Here is a 15,282-nt window from a genome sequence, read left to right on the forward strand (position 1 = left end):
ATTATTACGAATATTATCTGAACGCTATGATGTTTAGTGGGTCCATGAATTTATTACGAATATTATCATTGTTTTCATTAGTCACTTAGGCTTAGTTTGAAAGGAGTACAAATGTAAATATGTAGTGTAAAATATTGTATTTTGTATTATTTTGCATGCATTTACATATTTGTATTTGTATTCTTTTCAAACTGAGCATTAACTTTGATTTTTGTGATAAAATATTCACCTTGAATTTTTTCTTAGGCTCGGTTTGGAAGGGGTATAAATACAAATGTGTAGAGTGCAAAACCTTATATTTTGTATGTATTTGCATTGTACATATTTGTATTTGTACTCTTTCTAAATTGAGCCTTAAGTGACAAATACAAATATGTACAATGCAAATATGAACAAATACAAATATGTACAATGCAAATACATACAAAATATAAGTTTTTGCACTCTACGAATTTGTATTTGTACTCCTTCCAAACAGAGCCTAAGGAAAAATTAGGGTGACTCTTTTATCACAAAAACCAAAGTTAAGGCTCATATTGGAAAGAATACAAATACAACATGTACAGTGCAAATGCATGCAAAATAATACAAAATACAAGGTTTTACACTCTACATATTTGCATTTGTACTCCTTTCAAACTGAGCCTAAGTGATTAATGAAAACAATGATAATTTTCATAATAAATTAATGGATCTGCTAAACATCATAGCGTTAAACCTTGCTCATAATTGTCTTTGTCATTGACCCAAGCCGCCATAGTACAAGGTGGTTTATGTGAAAATTGACGATAAAGTGCCCTTTGTAATTTATCTTTTTTTTGGGCGAAATTTGCCCTCATGGACTGACCATGTTTAGTTCAATTCTCATTATTTTTCATTATTACCCAAGATGAAATTCTAAAATGGAAAAAATGGGTAAAAACAGGCAAAATGAGAAAATATTACTTTGAACGAAACACTTTTTTTCCTAAAAATTATTTTTTTTTTAGACTGACAAGTGTCCTATGTTGCTCATTTTCATTATAAAAAGAAAAATTATGTCGGCATTCACAAACTGCCATCCTAGGTGTCCAATAGTCAATGTTTACCAATTGGCATAGATGTTTTGTAAAAGTACTTTCGTAAATGTGCTTTTATAAAAGTTATTTCATAGAAGTGTTTTTTCTAAAGTGCTATATAAAAGTACTTTCGTAAAAGTGCTTTCATAAAAGTACATTTGTAAAAGTACTTTCATAAAAGTACATTTGTAAAAGTGCTTTCATAAAAGTACTTCCATAAAAGTATGTTCATAAAAGTACTTTTTTTCGTAAAAGTGCTTTTATAGAAGTGTTTTTCTAAAAGTACTTTCATAAATGTGCTTTTATAAAAGTACTTCCATAAAAGTGCTTTTATAAAAGTACTTTCGTAAAATTGCTTTTATAAAAGTACTTTCGTAAAATTGCTTTTATAAAAGTACTTTCGTAAAATTGTTTTTATAAAAGTACATTCTTAAAAGTGCTTTTATATAAGTGTTTTTGTAAAAGTACAAAGTACTTTTATAAAAGTACCTTCGTAAGCATTTTCATAAAAGTACTTTTGTAAAAGTGTTTTTATAAAAGTACTTTCGTAAACGTGCTTTAGTAAAGTACTTTTATAAAAGTGATTCCGAAAAAGTGTTATTATAAAAATGCTTTCGTAAAAGTACATTCATAAAAGTGTTTTTATAAAAATACTTTCGTAAAAGTACTTCCATAAAAATGCTTTCGTAAGCGTACTTCCATAAAAGTGTATTTATAAAAGTACTTCCATAAAAGTGCTTTCATGTACAAGTAGTTTTATAAAAGTGCTTTCGTAAAAGTGTTTTTGCAAAGGTAAACATATATGACAATAGTTTTGTAGGTAGGGATGTAGAGTTTCCTCAAATAATGAAATGAGCAAGATGGGGCATGAGTATTTTTCATGATATAGGCTAGTCAACTTTTGTGTTATGAAGCTGATTTTTCATTTAAAAAAAAATGTAGTAGTTGACAATAATTTTGTAACCAAATACTCTATTATTATTCATTCTTGCCCATTCTTAATTAGAATGATCAAGAATTAAGAGAATGAGGCACAAAACAATAAACTAAACATAAAAAAAATCATTTTTTTATTCAATTCACACCAGTTACTACGACGGTCGAAGAAGAGATCATATTTGGAGCTTTATTAGTTATTTTTTTAATATCGATTTTGTGTTTCTTTTTATTTTTTGAATTCAATGTACCCCAGTCCTGAGATTGGCTTCAGTAAATGGAAATCTGTATTCACAGCAGCCTCTTGCAACCTTACATTGGTAATATATCCCTATAAAATAAAATACAAAAATAAGAAGATAGAAGCTGAATTCCCCGGTTACTTGGTGCAGTTAAATCGACGATACGGTCATTCGGTCAAGCAGAGATAATAATTGGAGCTTTAACTCAGAGACTCAGAGTATATATAAGTGCAAAACCTTATATTTTGGATTATCTTGTATGTATTTGCATTTATATATTTGTACTTGTACTTTTCCAAACTGAGCCCTATTGATTTAACCACTAATTTTTGGCCACTAGCTTTCCCTGTACATCTGTGACGACCCACGGACGCAGAGCAGTATTTCATCGGTACTCAGTCGAGTTCCGGCACCAGGGAGCAACTTCAATCGGATTCCACAAAGTCAGCCAGCCCGTAAAATGTCAACTGGGTTCGCTAGTTTTCTTGCCGTGCTTTGTTTTATGTATGCATTCTCTAATGATCCAGTTGAAGCTCGAATTATAGGGTTCAAGCCCAGCTCAGAAAAGCTCGACGATTCTCTTGTTTATTTATGGCCATTGCCTTCGGAATTAAGTCATGGCAACGCTACGATGTCCGTCGATCCCGATCTTTCCCTCGAATTTGGAGGTGACGGCGGGAATTCCTCCATTGTTCGAGAGGCATTTCAGAGGTATAAAGAAATTATATTTAAGCACAGTTTCAGGTTTGTTGATCGTAGGACCAGGACGAAAGCAGTTTATGACATTACCAAGATTAAGGTCACCGTCGTCTCCGACAATGAAACTGTGAGTCCAGTTCCCAGCTCCACTTACTTGCGAGATCTTTATTCTGTCCGTACTGAGGCTGCTTCTTGTTCAAAAACCTGTGTGAACAGCTTCATTTAGGTGTGGACGAGAGCTATTTTCTTTATGTAGCCAGAGAAGACGGTCATTCAATTGTGAGACAAGCTGCAATCGAGGCAAGTTGAAAACTTCCATCCTCTGTCTTTGTTTTTGTAGAATTGCAGTAGTTCGTGCACAGGGAGGTGAAAATTTAGATGTAATAATTCCTGGAAGTTATACTCTCTTCATGGAACTGAGGCTAAAAAGGCTATTGTGATTACTGGTCAACTTCGTATAAAATGCTCGAAATTGGATTTACTACTTCATTGTGTTTTTCAATGTACAAATTAATAGAAAGATTTTGGACTATGTGACAGTTTGATGATTGGCTAACTTCACTCTATTGATTTTTGACAAGAACCAACTCTGTTTTATTCCTTTACTACTTATTAATGTCTATATGAAGTTTAATAATCAATCAATAACCTTTCACATCTTCATTTGTTTTATTTATTATTCCTTTTTGTTATTTATTATTCATGATTTTTTAAGCTTTGAAGCTTGCATGTCCTAATTTCCCACTCTATCCAGTCAAGGGACTCTTTATATGTAATACATTTCAACTTCTTGTTACTGTCCTAGAACATTCCAACATAGTGTCTTGTTTTGTACCAATCCTCCAAAAAAGAAGTTAGTGTTTGACTTATGAAATTTTAAGTCAATTAATTACAAAGTTGGGTTATTTTATTTCTTTTATCATAAGGGGGGAAGTATAAGAGAAATATAATATAGGCTCTTTGTTATATGTTTAGGGAGAGAGTGGTTCTTGGCCAAATCCATATTGGATTTTGGTATGTTCCTCAGGGGTTTGAGAGAGGAAAAGAAGAGTGCTGTACATGAGTTGAAGGTTAGTTTTGGGATTGAAAATCATAAGGAATCTTAAATTGTTGTCCATTCTTTTTTTCATAGTGAGGAACAAATTTATCTCTTTTGTGGACGTAGACAAAAGATTGAACCATGTAAATTGTTGCCTTTTTTTTTTAATGCTTCTTTATCATTTTTTTGCTGTTGTTCTTTATTGTGGTTCTCTGCAGCGACAACGTTTGAAGCCATCGATCCATTCCCCAACATATATTTTTGGTAAAGGGGAAGAAAACATCTACTCTTTCAGAAGAATAATTACAATCCATGTTTTGGACCCTTTATGCAAGTAATTCTGATACCATTGTGATCCCTCAAGCCCGTGGTGAGCTACTGGATACAACATTGTCAGTCACGGGAATAACTCCAGGATTATTGGTCCAGACAGGCACTACCAGGAAACAAACACAAATGACAAAATTGATCATGTGACTGGCATGACCTAGCAATTTCCCTTCAATAAGTAGCACATATATACTCCAATTAAAAAAAAGTAGCACATATATTCACAAATATCAGAAGAATAAACGTTCTTTCATTCTTTTTTTGAATTTTTTAGGGGGGGGGGGGACTGGGGATTGATAACAAAAGGTAAATCAATTCTCAGTTGTTGTTAGATTGACATGCCACCAGTTCATTGATCTCCTTGATTTGGAAGTTTGGATGCAAAGAACAAAAGTTTTCTCTTTTTGGTAATAAATAAAAATAAAAATTATTAAGAAATAAGAGTGAAGAGTGCAACAAAGGCAATTAGATATCACCTACACACACACACAAAAAAAAAAAAAAGAAAAGAAAAGAAAAGAAAAGAAAAAAACAACCCCCAAAACCAGCCTCTCTCCTCTAAAACCTTTGGACACAACCTTTCAAAGCCATATTAAGGAATAAAACACTCAAACCAGAACACACAAATAAGTGAATAACCCTATAATCACAACAGACTTGAAACTCAACCCTCCATCCCACAAGACATATTACCCACTCAACCTGACAACAAAACCATCAAACTTCCAACAGCTGACAAAAAATCCTATTACATATGACCACCATACTCCAACTTAACACTGCACAACAGATCTACCCTATTTCTGCACTGTTCTGTCTCCACTACAATCTGGAACCATCTTTTGTTCCTCTAGCATCTCCATTGGGCTATGCAAGCCCTTGGTGACTGTTTTAGGCCATATAAGGATTTCTTCAATTTGTAGACTTTCTACTCACTGCCATTAGCACAAAATCCCGGAGGTTGAATCATGTATACTTCCTCCTCCAAATCAACATTCAAGAAGACATGTTTAATGTCTAGTTGATGAAGTCCCTAGTCAAGGCTTGCTGCTAAAGAGAGAAGAACCTAGACATAATTCATTTTTGCCACTAGAGCAAATCAACCCATACACCTGTGTAAAGCCTTTTGCTACCAACCTAGCCTTGTATCTCTCAACTGTGCCATCCGCCCTATGTTTCATAGAGAGTACCCATTTGCACTCCACGGGCTCCTTTCCTTTAGGAAGGTCTACCAACTCCCATGTGCCATTTTTGTGTAGGGCATTGATATCTTCTTTCATAGCCTTTGTCCACTCAGGAACAAGTAAAGCCTCTGCAACACTCTTAGGGAGAGGAACACTGCCAATTTTTTTTTATCAGAAAATGAGTATTTTATTTACAATAGGTTTAAGATGAAGTTTTACAACTTGTAGATGGGAATGTTGTTCCCAATTTAGTACACATTTCTGTCCCACTTTAAAGTGCAACCCAAAACATTTGTTGCCTTAGTGCCCCTTGTCTGGCAAGAAAATCAGCTAGCCCATTTGCACTCCTTCTAACCCATTTGAAATCAGCCTCTATCTCATTTGCAATATTTTCCACTTCCCTAATCACATGTTTGAAGGTCCACGGAGTAAGTCTATTGTTTGTAGCCCAAGAAATGATGACTTTTGAGCCCCTCTCCACCTCAATATGCCTAAGTCCTAGCTTAGCTAGCTTCAGCCCTTGTAGTAGTGCCAATAATTCAGCTTTTAGTGGATTGCCAGTGCCAATCAGTCCTAAGAACAAAGCCAATATCCTCCTTCCAGAATTTGTGATTGCTCCTATACCTGATTGTCCCGGATTTCTAAGGGAGCTTCAATCAAAATTCAGTTTAATCCTGTTGCCTTTTAGAGGTTTCCACTCCATCCTTACTTTCTCTTTCACTCTCGAAGACTGTGCTACTTTTGTCTAGGTTCTTAGAATGTCCATGACTGAGAAAACTTGAAAGCTATGCAAGTATTTTACTTAGTGAGCTACTTTAATCGTTATTGTGCTTATCGCTTCCTCCACTGCTCTACTTTTCTCCAAAAAGATTCTGTTATTCCTTTCTTCCCATACCACCCAACAAATTGCTGCCTTTGTGGATCTCCACATTACCATCCCTCTTTTCTTTGGTTGGTTCAAGAAATCACGATTGAAAAGGCCTGCCACTTCTTGAGGGGGAACCCACCTGTAACCAAAGAAAACACAAAAGAACTCCCAAATGTGATGCACAAAGGAACAAAATATTAATAAATGTAAAAGGGTCTCACCACTTTCCTTACAAAGGGAGCACAAATGTGGAGAAAGAAAAGCAAAAGGCTTTCTTCTCTACAATATATCACAAGTATTTACCTTGCCAAGGAAAAGTTCCCAACAGAAAGCTTGAATTTTGGGGGGGATAGGCTTACTCTAGATTTATTTCACAGGGAAATCCCCAATTAGGATGCTAGGTGAAGCAAGAACATTGAAGAAAGAAGAACAAGTAAATAGACTATCTGATGAGCCTACCCAAATTTTGGAATATTCAAGGACAGGTCCAAGTGAACTTGTCCTAGTAGATCTAGTAAATGAACTAAGGACTCAAATTCATTTTCCCCAAGGCCCCTTCTGAAACCCAAATTCCAATTAACCCCATTTGGATTAGGTGTTACCAAATTAGACACAATTTCCCCCTTAAGGTTTGAGAGAGTATAGAGATCAAGAAATTGATCTTTAAGTGGGATTTCTCCTACCCAAAGATCTTCCCAGAAATGAACTTTATTACCTTGTCCCACATCAAATCAAATGAAGCCGAGGAAAGTAGGGTATTCATGAATTTCTTTCCAAGAAGAAGGTAAAGAAGCTCTCATAGGACAACAAATGGGTCATGGTGTGGTGTTTAGTGCATGATCTGACTCCCTTCCTTTTTACAATAGGGAGGCCCAAACCACAATTTGAGGTGTCAACATCAATGGGTTCAGGAGTTTCAACTGGAATAATAGTACCTGGGTGTGGAGAGGGATCCAACTCATGAGAGTTTGGTGGCATTGGTTGCATAGTTTCTGGCTGCTCCGTGGCTATTGAACTTTGTTGGCCTTGGCTTTTGTAACGTTGTCTCTGGAAAACACAAAATGGAGGAGGGCTAGGAGGATAAGGCAATAAAATTGGTGTCTGTTTTTGTTTCTCCTCACCTAGACTCTCCCCTTGAGGGGAAATAGGAAAATAGGGAACATCTTCAAAGAAAGAGGCATCCATAGAGGCAAAATATTTTTTGGAAATGAGATCAAAGCAATGATAACCTTTCTGAGAAAGAGGGTACCCGAGGAAAACACACACAATAGCCTTGAGATCAAGTTTGCCACAATTAGGAGAGAGATCATGAACAAAGCACTGACACCCAAAAATACACATAGGTATAGGGAACATTGGGGCCTTAGGAAAGAGAAGCTGATGAGGAAACCTATATTTCAACAATCGAGATGGTGCCCTATTGATAACATAGGCAATAGTCATAACAATATCCACCCAAAATCTTTTTAGAACATGCATTTGCAACAACTGTCCCTGAGCAACTTCTAGAAGATGATGATTTTTTCTCTCCGTAAGACTGTAACCCCATTATGTTGAGGGGTTCTAGCATAGGAGCTTTGGTGAAGAGAGCCATAGGAAGCAAAGGAATTGGTGAGGTCACCATGAAAGTACCCCTTGGCATTGCTTGATCAAAAAACTTAAATCTTTGTTTGAAATTGGGTGTAGACCATACGTTGAAAATCTTTCACAAGTTTAGGGACTTATTCTTGTGAGCGCATAGGGTAAACTTAAGTATATCGAGAAAAGTCATTAATAAAGGAGATAAAGTATTTGTAGTCATTCTCAGTTGTGATATTAATAGGTCCCCAAACATTAGCACAATGTGATATTAATAGGACTCAAAAGACATATGACTCAAACGATGGTGCAACAAAATGATTTGACTCTTACTTGACTGACTCAAAGACACTGAGATCGCAAGGCCAACTTTATTCCCAAAACATAGAGACCATCAACCATGTTCCCTTTACCAATCGTCTTCCTAGAGGCCAAGTCCTGAAAAACACAAGAGTGAGGAGGAAATGTTACTGAATAGTTCAAAGCATGTGTAATACTGGTAATGGACAACAAGTTAATGGACAACCTTTTTTTTTGATCAACAAAGAAAAATTTTATTTGATATTAGATTTAAAATTTTACAACTTTGTGTATGGGATTTGAACTCCCACACTATTACATATTCCTGTCCCTCTTTACATTGTAGCCCAAAACAATTGTTGCCTCAAAGCCCCTTGTTTAGCAAGATAATCAGCTAGCCCATTTTCACTCCTTCTAACGCATTTGAATTCAGCCTCTACCTCTCTTGCGATCTTTTTCACTTCCCTTATCACTTGTTTGAAGGTCCAAGGAGTAGTTCTATTGTTTTTAGCCCAAGAGATGATCACCTTGGAGTCCCCTTCAACCTCAATATGCCTCATTCCTAGTTGCTTAGCTATCTTCAGTCCTTGTAGCATTGCCATTAACTCAGCTTTTAGAGAGTTGCCCATACCAATAGGTCCAGAGAATAATGCTAATATTCTCCTATCAGAATTTCTGATTACTCCCCCAATACCTGATAGTCCCGGATTTCCGAAAGAGCTTCCGTCAAAGTTCAGCTTAATTCTGTTACCATTTGGAGGTTTCCATTCCATCCTTACTCTCTCTTTCACTCTTGAAGATTGTGCTACTTCTGTCTAAGATCTTATAATGTCCATGACTGAGAACTCTTGAAAGATATGCAAAGATCTTACCCAATGAGCTACTTTAACTTTAATTGTGTCGATTACCTCCTCAATTGTTCTACTCTTGTCTAGGAATATTCTGTTCTTCCTTTCTTCCCAATTCACCCAACAAATAGTTGCCTTTGTAGCTTTCCATATAACCTTCCCTCTTTTCTTTGGTTGCCTAAAAAAATCTCGGTTGAAAAGTTCCGCCACATCTTGTAGGGAAACCCACTTGCAACCAATGAGAAAGCAAAAGAAATCCCAAATGTGATGCCCAAAGGAACAAGATAATAATAGATGTGTCAAGGTTTCACCACTTTCCTTACAAAGGGAGCACATGTGAGGAGAAAGGCAAGCAAAAGGCCTTCTTCTCTGCAGCATATCACAAGTATTAACCTTGCCAAAGAAAATTTCCCAACAAAAGGCTTGAATTTTTGGGGGGATAGGCTTACTCCAAATTTCTTTTACAGGGAAGTCCCCATCCGGGTAATTAGGTGTGGCAAGAACACTAAAAAAGGAGGAACAAGAGAAGAGACCATCTGAGGAACCTTTCCATATTCTGGAATCTTCCAAGGATGGGTCCAAATGAACTTGTCCTAATAGATCCAACAATTGAACTAAAGAGGCACATTCATTTTCCCTAAGACCCCTTCTAAATCCCATATTCCAATTAACCCCATTTGGTCCAAGATCACCCAAAATGTTTATTGTTTCCCCTTTGAAGTTTGACAGAGTGTATAGGTAAGGGATGAGATCTTTAAGTAGACTATCTCTGACCCAAAGGTCTTCCTAGAAACGAACTTTATTACCCTGGCCCACATCAAATCAAATGGAATTAAGGATTGTTGGGTAAATTTCATAAATTGCTTTCCAAGGAGAATATGAGAGGCAACTTTTGCATCCCAACCATTTCCAAGTTAATGGACAACTTTAGAACATGTAAAACATTTGATAATGAAAGGCCAAAAGGCAAAGATATAGATCCCCGACCAGCAACGGAGGAGAGTGATCCATCAACTAACTTTACTTTATCTTTTCCAGAGAGAAGGATGTATGATTGGAAAAAGGTTGACTTACCAGTCATATGGTTGGAGGCATTAAAATCAGTAGTCCACGGGAATTCCGGGGTATCAGTAGGCACATGGAAAGCAGAGGCTAAGGGCCTGTTTGTTTCCTCTTAACTCTTATCTCTTAAGAGGAATCTTTTAACTTTAAGAGAAAAATGGTTGTTTGTTTCCTCTTATCTCTTATTTCTTAAAGTGCAATCATACAACTTTTTGTTTTCCAATGATACCCTCAAAAAGACAAACAAAAACTCTCATATATGGGGTCAAAATGGATATTTGATAATTTTTAGAATTCATAATTCAGAACAACATTCTCTGCATTCAGAGTTTAGAGGAAAGAAAAGTTCACCAATACCAATATACTTCTTAATGTAATTATTGCACTTTCAGATGTCAAACTTCAGAACAAACGAATAGGCCCTAAGTTACTTGAGAGGAAGAGGCAAACAAGGTAGAAGGTGTGGATCCAGAACCGCCTGTCTGATAGCCCTACCATATTGCTCCAAATGGTCACGGAAGGAGTTGATAATATCCTCCTTGAGATCAAAATTGGGGGGGGGGATCCTAAGGAGAACTCATGGTAGAAGAACCACTATGAGGCTCATGAGATGCAAAGTTGGCCGAGGTGAACTTTTGATTTGGCTTTTTGCTCTGTTCTTGTGTTGATTTCTTGGTTAGTTCATGTGCCCACTTTGGTTTTCCATGCAATTCCCAACATGTCTCACGGATGCGCCTGGATTTTTGACAGTGAGTACACCACAGTTTATCTTTATCATCTATCTTTTTCTGATTTTCCCCTTTTCTTGCTGAACTAGTATTACCTCTTACAGCTAAAGCCATGGTCTCCCCCTCAGAAGGATTTATAGCAGACCTCCTACTTTCCTTAGATTGAACCAATGCATATACCTCTTGGATAGAAAGAAGATCCTTGCTGCTTAAAACCTATGCCCGAATGGGCTCATACATGGGGTTAAGGCCTAGTAGAAAAGCAAACACTTGTTGCTGGGAGACCAACTATTTATAGGCTTTGGCATCTTTCTCACTCTCACATTCAATGCTTTGGTGGTAATCCAACTCTTTCCAGACTGATGTGAGGGCAAATAATAAGCTGATAAACTCCTCTCCCCCTGCTTACATGTTAAGATTCTGCTTGTAATTGGTAAATCCTTGCATAGTGCCTTTGTTCTGAATATGTTGCCTTGGCTTGTTCCCATACTTCTTTTCCTGTCTCAGCCCACATGAAGTTTTGCTTGACAGATGGTAGCATTGAAGTCAAGAGCTGTGACATAATCATGCAGTTCTCTTGGTCCTACTTATCATATTCAGCAGTACCAGCCCAAGGTTCTTTTATTTTTCCATTGATATATCCTGCCTTACCCCTGACTGTAATATACAGATGCATCTCCTTGGACCAAGCCAAATAATTTCTGCCATCCAGGGGGTAATAGTCATTGGAAAATTCAAGGACTCATGACCACTGTTCATCCCACCCTGATTAGAGGTGGTTCCTGAGGTTGCAGAATCTTCAGAATTCATGGAAAATGAGTCTACGTAGACAATGCTGTTTTTCTGCAGCCCACACACACAGAGAGACTCACTCACACAGCCCTCACTTTATTGTGTTAACACAAAGAACTTCTAAAACAGAATACAGCCCCTGCTGTCACACTTATTCACAGATCTGATAGACCTCTTCCAAGGCTAATATAAGCCACAAAAAAAGATGCCATTCATGCAATACTGCTGCAACCTGTCAGCCAAACCAGGTCACTTATGACCTACAGGTTCCTTATACATACAGATTTCTGGGTCTTGAGACCCACAAAGAGGGTTAACTCCCCTTACACCATTCGGTCAAAGCAAAAAACTTAACCTGTTCTTGGTAGCAGTACCAAGAACCAAGAAAAAAAAAGGTTTGGCTTCTGTCCCTGCCCAGTCCGTGAGGTTCTGAAGTTTCCAACTCAAGTAAAAAAAGAAATGAATAACACAATGACCACCAACCTCTTAAGAAGCCTCAGTCAATCCTCATCTACTGATTTCCGGAATCTGTATTACACAGTTGCAGCCAAGAAATAGGAGAAGAAGATGCAGTTGAAGTGTTCTCAGATGCAGGCCGTACTTGTCCCTTCCATTCTCAGTCCAAGGAACAAGTGGAAGGGCTTCGATCAGAAGAGAAAATATTTACAGAGCACTGTCCCGCTTTGATACCATGTTTTCAGTTGATGAAGGGAAGAGAGAAGAGAGGAGGAGGAAGGAGAGAAGAAGGGAAGAAAGAATTGAGAGAGCCCAAAAAGTTGTGCTGGCGGCGCCAGACTTTATATTTATAGATTAGGGCAACCATACAATATAAAAAGGAAGAAAAGACCAAAGTGCCCCTTGCGGCACACAACTAATTATTTTTGTTGTTAGTTGTATTTAAGGTTCAAAGTATTGAGACACCTGATGCACACATGTGTGTATTAAGTGTTTCAAGCATGCACTGGAGCTTTTTCTAGAGTCTTTTTTTTTTTTCAGAATTTTACAGGGGGTCGGCCTTACCTTGACCTACCCCCTGAAAACAACCAAAGCCTTAAGTGTTTAGCATAGTGGGGTGTATCTGACACACCCCAATATGTTGCGATTTTTTGAACCTTGGTTGTATTTATATGTACTTTCCCTAATTATTAGATAATCTGTTGTCACAAATCTGAGCACTGCCAGTGTGTTGTTTGTTTTATACACCCTTCAGTTATTTTTTGGAAATTAAATATATTACTTTGGTTTTGTTGCAGGCAAATACTGTTTACGGGGCATTACGTGGATTAGAGGTATGCAAAATGATGTATTTGTGGCCATCAATTGGAGACTAGAGTAATGCATACAAATAGTTATAAGGTTTTTTAATCAGGTGAAGTTGGGAAAATCCCTATATGACCTCATCTATTTCTGCCACATGAGGAATCATGTGGTCAATCCCGACCATTCATCCAATGCTGGACCTTTTGCATTGGCTATGTATTTAAGTGCTGTGCCCGAATCATATATTTACTTTATTTTGTATAGATGTTTAATGTTTTGGATGATTAATATTTTTAGGTTTAAAATGCCAATAAACTAAGAGTTAACACGTGGAGAGATCTTTTGATCTGAAATTTACTCCATGAACTAAGGAGAGGAGTCTAGGAACTTTGTTAGCCCAAACTAAGTTGCCACATGGAACTTTCCTGGATTTTGTTCAGATTTCATCACTAAATGATCCTATTGGAAAAGTTATATGTAGATCTATGTTACCTGAGTATGGGGTATGGGCCTTGGTTCTGGCTTCTAAGTGTCAAACTTGCTTGACCTTTTAGTCTTAGACTGTTGGATACGTCTATGGGAAAATATATTGTTTGAATTACTGTATGCACCTAGTTTGTTTTTCTAAATGTATACATGCCACTGTGTAGAAAAACGAGGTATATACTTTAATTAGGTGGATGGATACATAGCTAAAGTCGGGTGTTGCAGCCATAAATGAAATATGCATGTTTTTAATACCTCTCTTGTGCCATTATAAAAGGCTGCCATCTCTTAGTAGGTTTGATGGATATTATACATGTTGGCTTCAGTGATTTACCTTTTTTTATCTTTTTCAGACATTCAGCCAATTGTGCAGTTTCAACTATGGCACTAAAACTGTAGAAGTATACAATGCACCATGGTACATCCATGATGAGCCAAGATTTGTATTTCGTGGCCTTCTCCTTGGTATGATACAGTTTTATCTTAGATGATGACCATGTTTTGCATTCATCAACTTTGTTTAAGTGGTTCTCTTTAAATATCTTTGGGATGTTAATTCTCTCATTTGCAGATACTTCACGGCATTACCTACCAATTAATGTAATAAAACAAGTAATTGAGTCCATGTCCTATGCTAAACTTGTAAGCAATGTTATTTGTTGTTGTTTGGTCTTCCTCTATTGCTGTTTAAATTTTCAGGATTAACAAAATCCACTAGTTTAGTTCTGATCCTTTTGTTTTTCTTCTATTGTTCTTCATGTACTTCTGATATTGGGAATCACATTCAGTAGAATGTTCTTCATTGGCACATCATAGATGAACAGTCATTTCCTCTAGAAATACCTTCATATCCAGATTTGTGGAAAGGAGCTTATACAAAATGGGAGCGCTATACAGTTGAGGATGCTTATGAAGTTGTTAAGTAAGACAATACCTTTATGTTCACTTCTACTTTTATTTTATTTTTCTTGAGGAGTAACTGAAAATAAAACTGTACAAGCTCTCAAAAACCTAACTATTAGGCTGGCCACAGCCACCCAACTCTGAGTGAAGCTTCTTGTATCAGCAATCCTTTTTTGGCAGAGTCCGGACTTTGGAGTCTTTAAGGTAAACACAGATGGGGTTTTTTGGGGCCCAAATAAAGCTAGCTTTGGTGCAGTTATTAGAGATTGGATGGTGCTTGTTTGGTTGCTTGGTTTTTTGGTCCATGTTTGGCCTTTTCGTCCATCCAAGCAAAGGCAACTGCAATCAGGCAAGGTGTTTTGCTAGCTATTTGGTGCCCACATTTTCTCATCCAACCTGGAAGGAGAAAGAAACACATTTTTAGGCTGTTGAAAAGGTTAACAATTTTAATATATTCAGAATCTTTAAATCCCCTTCTCACTTTGGAACTCATGACTGACATATCTGTAAGTAGAGGTATAAACATAAAACAGTTTTTTTATTGGTAACTTTGAGTTTATTGATAAATGATTAGAAAGTGAGGTATTTACAAAATAAGTAGTTTCTCAATCACTAGTTTCAGGCTATCTCATCCTGGGGACTCGGATCTTTTTGAATGTATGCTGAAAACTAGTACCACTCCCAAACACTGTACCTTGTTCTACATCATGGGCTAGGATAGATCTCCAAAAAGTTGTTTTAATGTTTACAAGGAAGGACAAGCTTCCACTAGTAGCTCCAATAGGTGATAAAATGAGAGAGTAGATTGCGATGGTTTGGTCACATTCATAGAAGACCATATACCGTACCTGTTATAAAAAGTGATCTGTTACAAGATGAAGGGGCTAGAAGAGCTAGGGGCAGACCAAAAAGGACTTGGGTGGAGGTAATAAGAAATGAATAAAGTGCCCATAATTTAACAATGGATAT

The 15,282-nt window shown here is 37.0% G+C and overlaps 1 protein-coding gene across 1 annotated transcript in view; it reads left to right on the forward strand.

Annotated features, from left to right (window-relative positions):
• Window positions 1-2,256: 2,256 nt before the first annotated feature.
• HEXO1 (beta-hexosaminidase 1) overlaps window positions 2,257-15,282 on the forward strand; it is a 90,483-nt gene continuing 77,457 nt past the window's right edge. The window contains exons 1-8 of the mRNA XM_010255019.2: window positions 2,257-2,314; window positions 2,387-2,493; window positions 2,577-3,062; window positions 3,152-3,235; window positions 12,918-12,953; window positions 13,764-13,875; window positions 13,982-14,052; window positions 14,202-14,332. Of these exons, the coding sequence (XP_010253321.1) occupies window positions 2,272-2,314; window positions 2,387-2,493; window positions 2,577-3,062; window positions 3,152-3,235; window positions 12,918-12,953; window positions 13,764-13,875; window positions 13,982-14,052; window positions 14,202-14,332 (1,070 nt within the window). The 5' untranslated portion in view covers window positions 2,257-2,271. The remainder of the gene's footprint in view (window positions 2,315-2,386; window positions 2,494-2,576; window positions 3,063-3,151; window positions 3,236-12,917; window positions 12,954-13,763; window positions 13,876-13,981; window positions 14,053-14,201; window positions 14,333-15,282) is intronic.

This window comes from Nelumbo nucifera, chromosome 2, assembly GCF_055504915.1.
Source record: "Nelumbo nucifera cultivar China Antique chromosome 2, China Antique-T2T, whole genome shotgun sequence".
NCBI classification, from domain to species: Eukaryota; Viridiplantae; Streptophyta; class Magnoliopsida; order Proteales; family Nelumbonaceae; genus Nelumbo; species Nelumbo nucifera.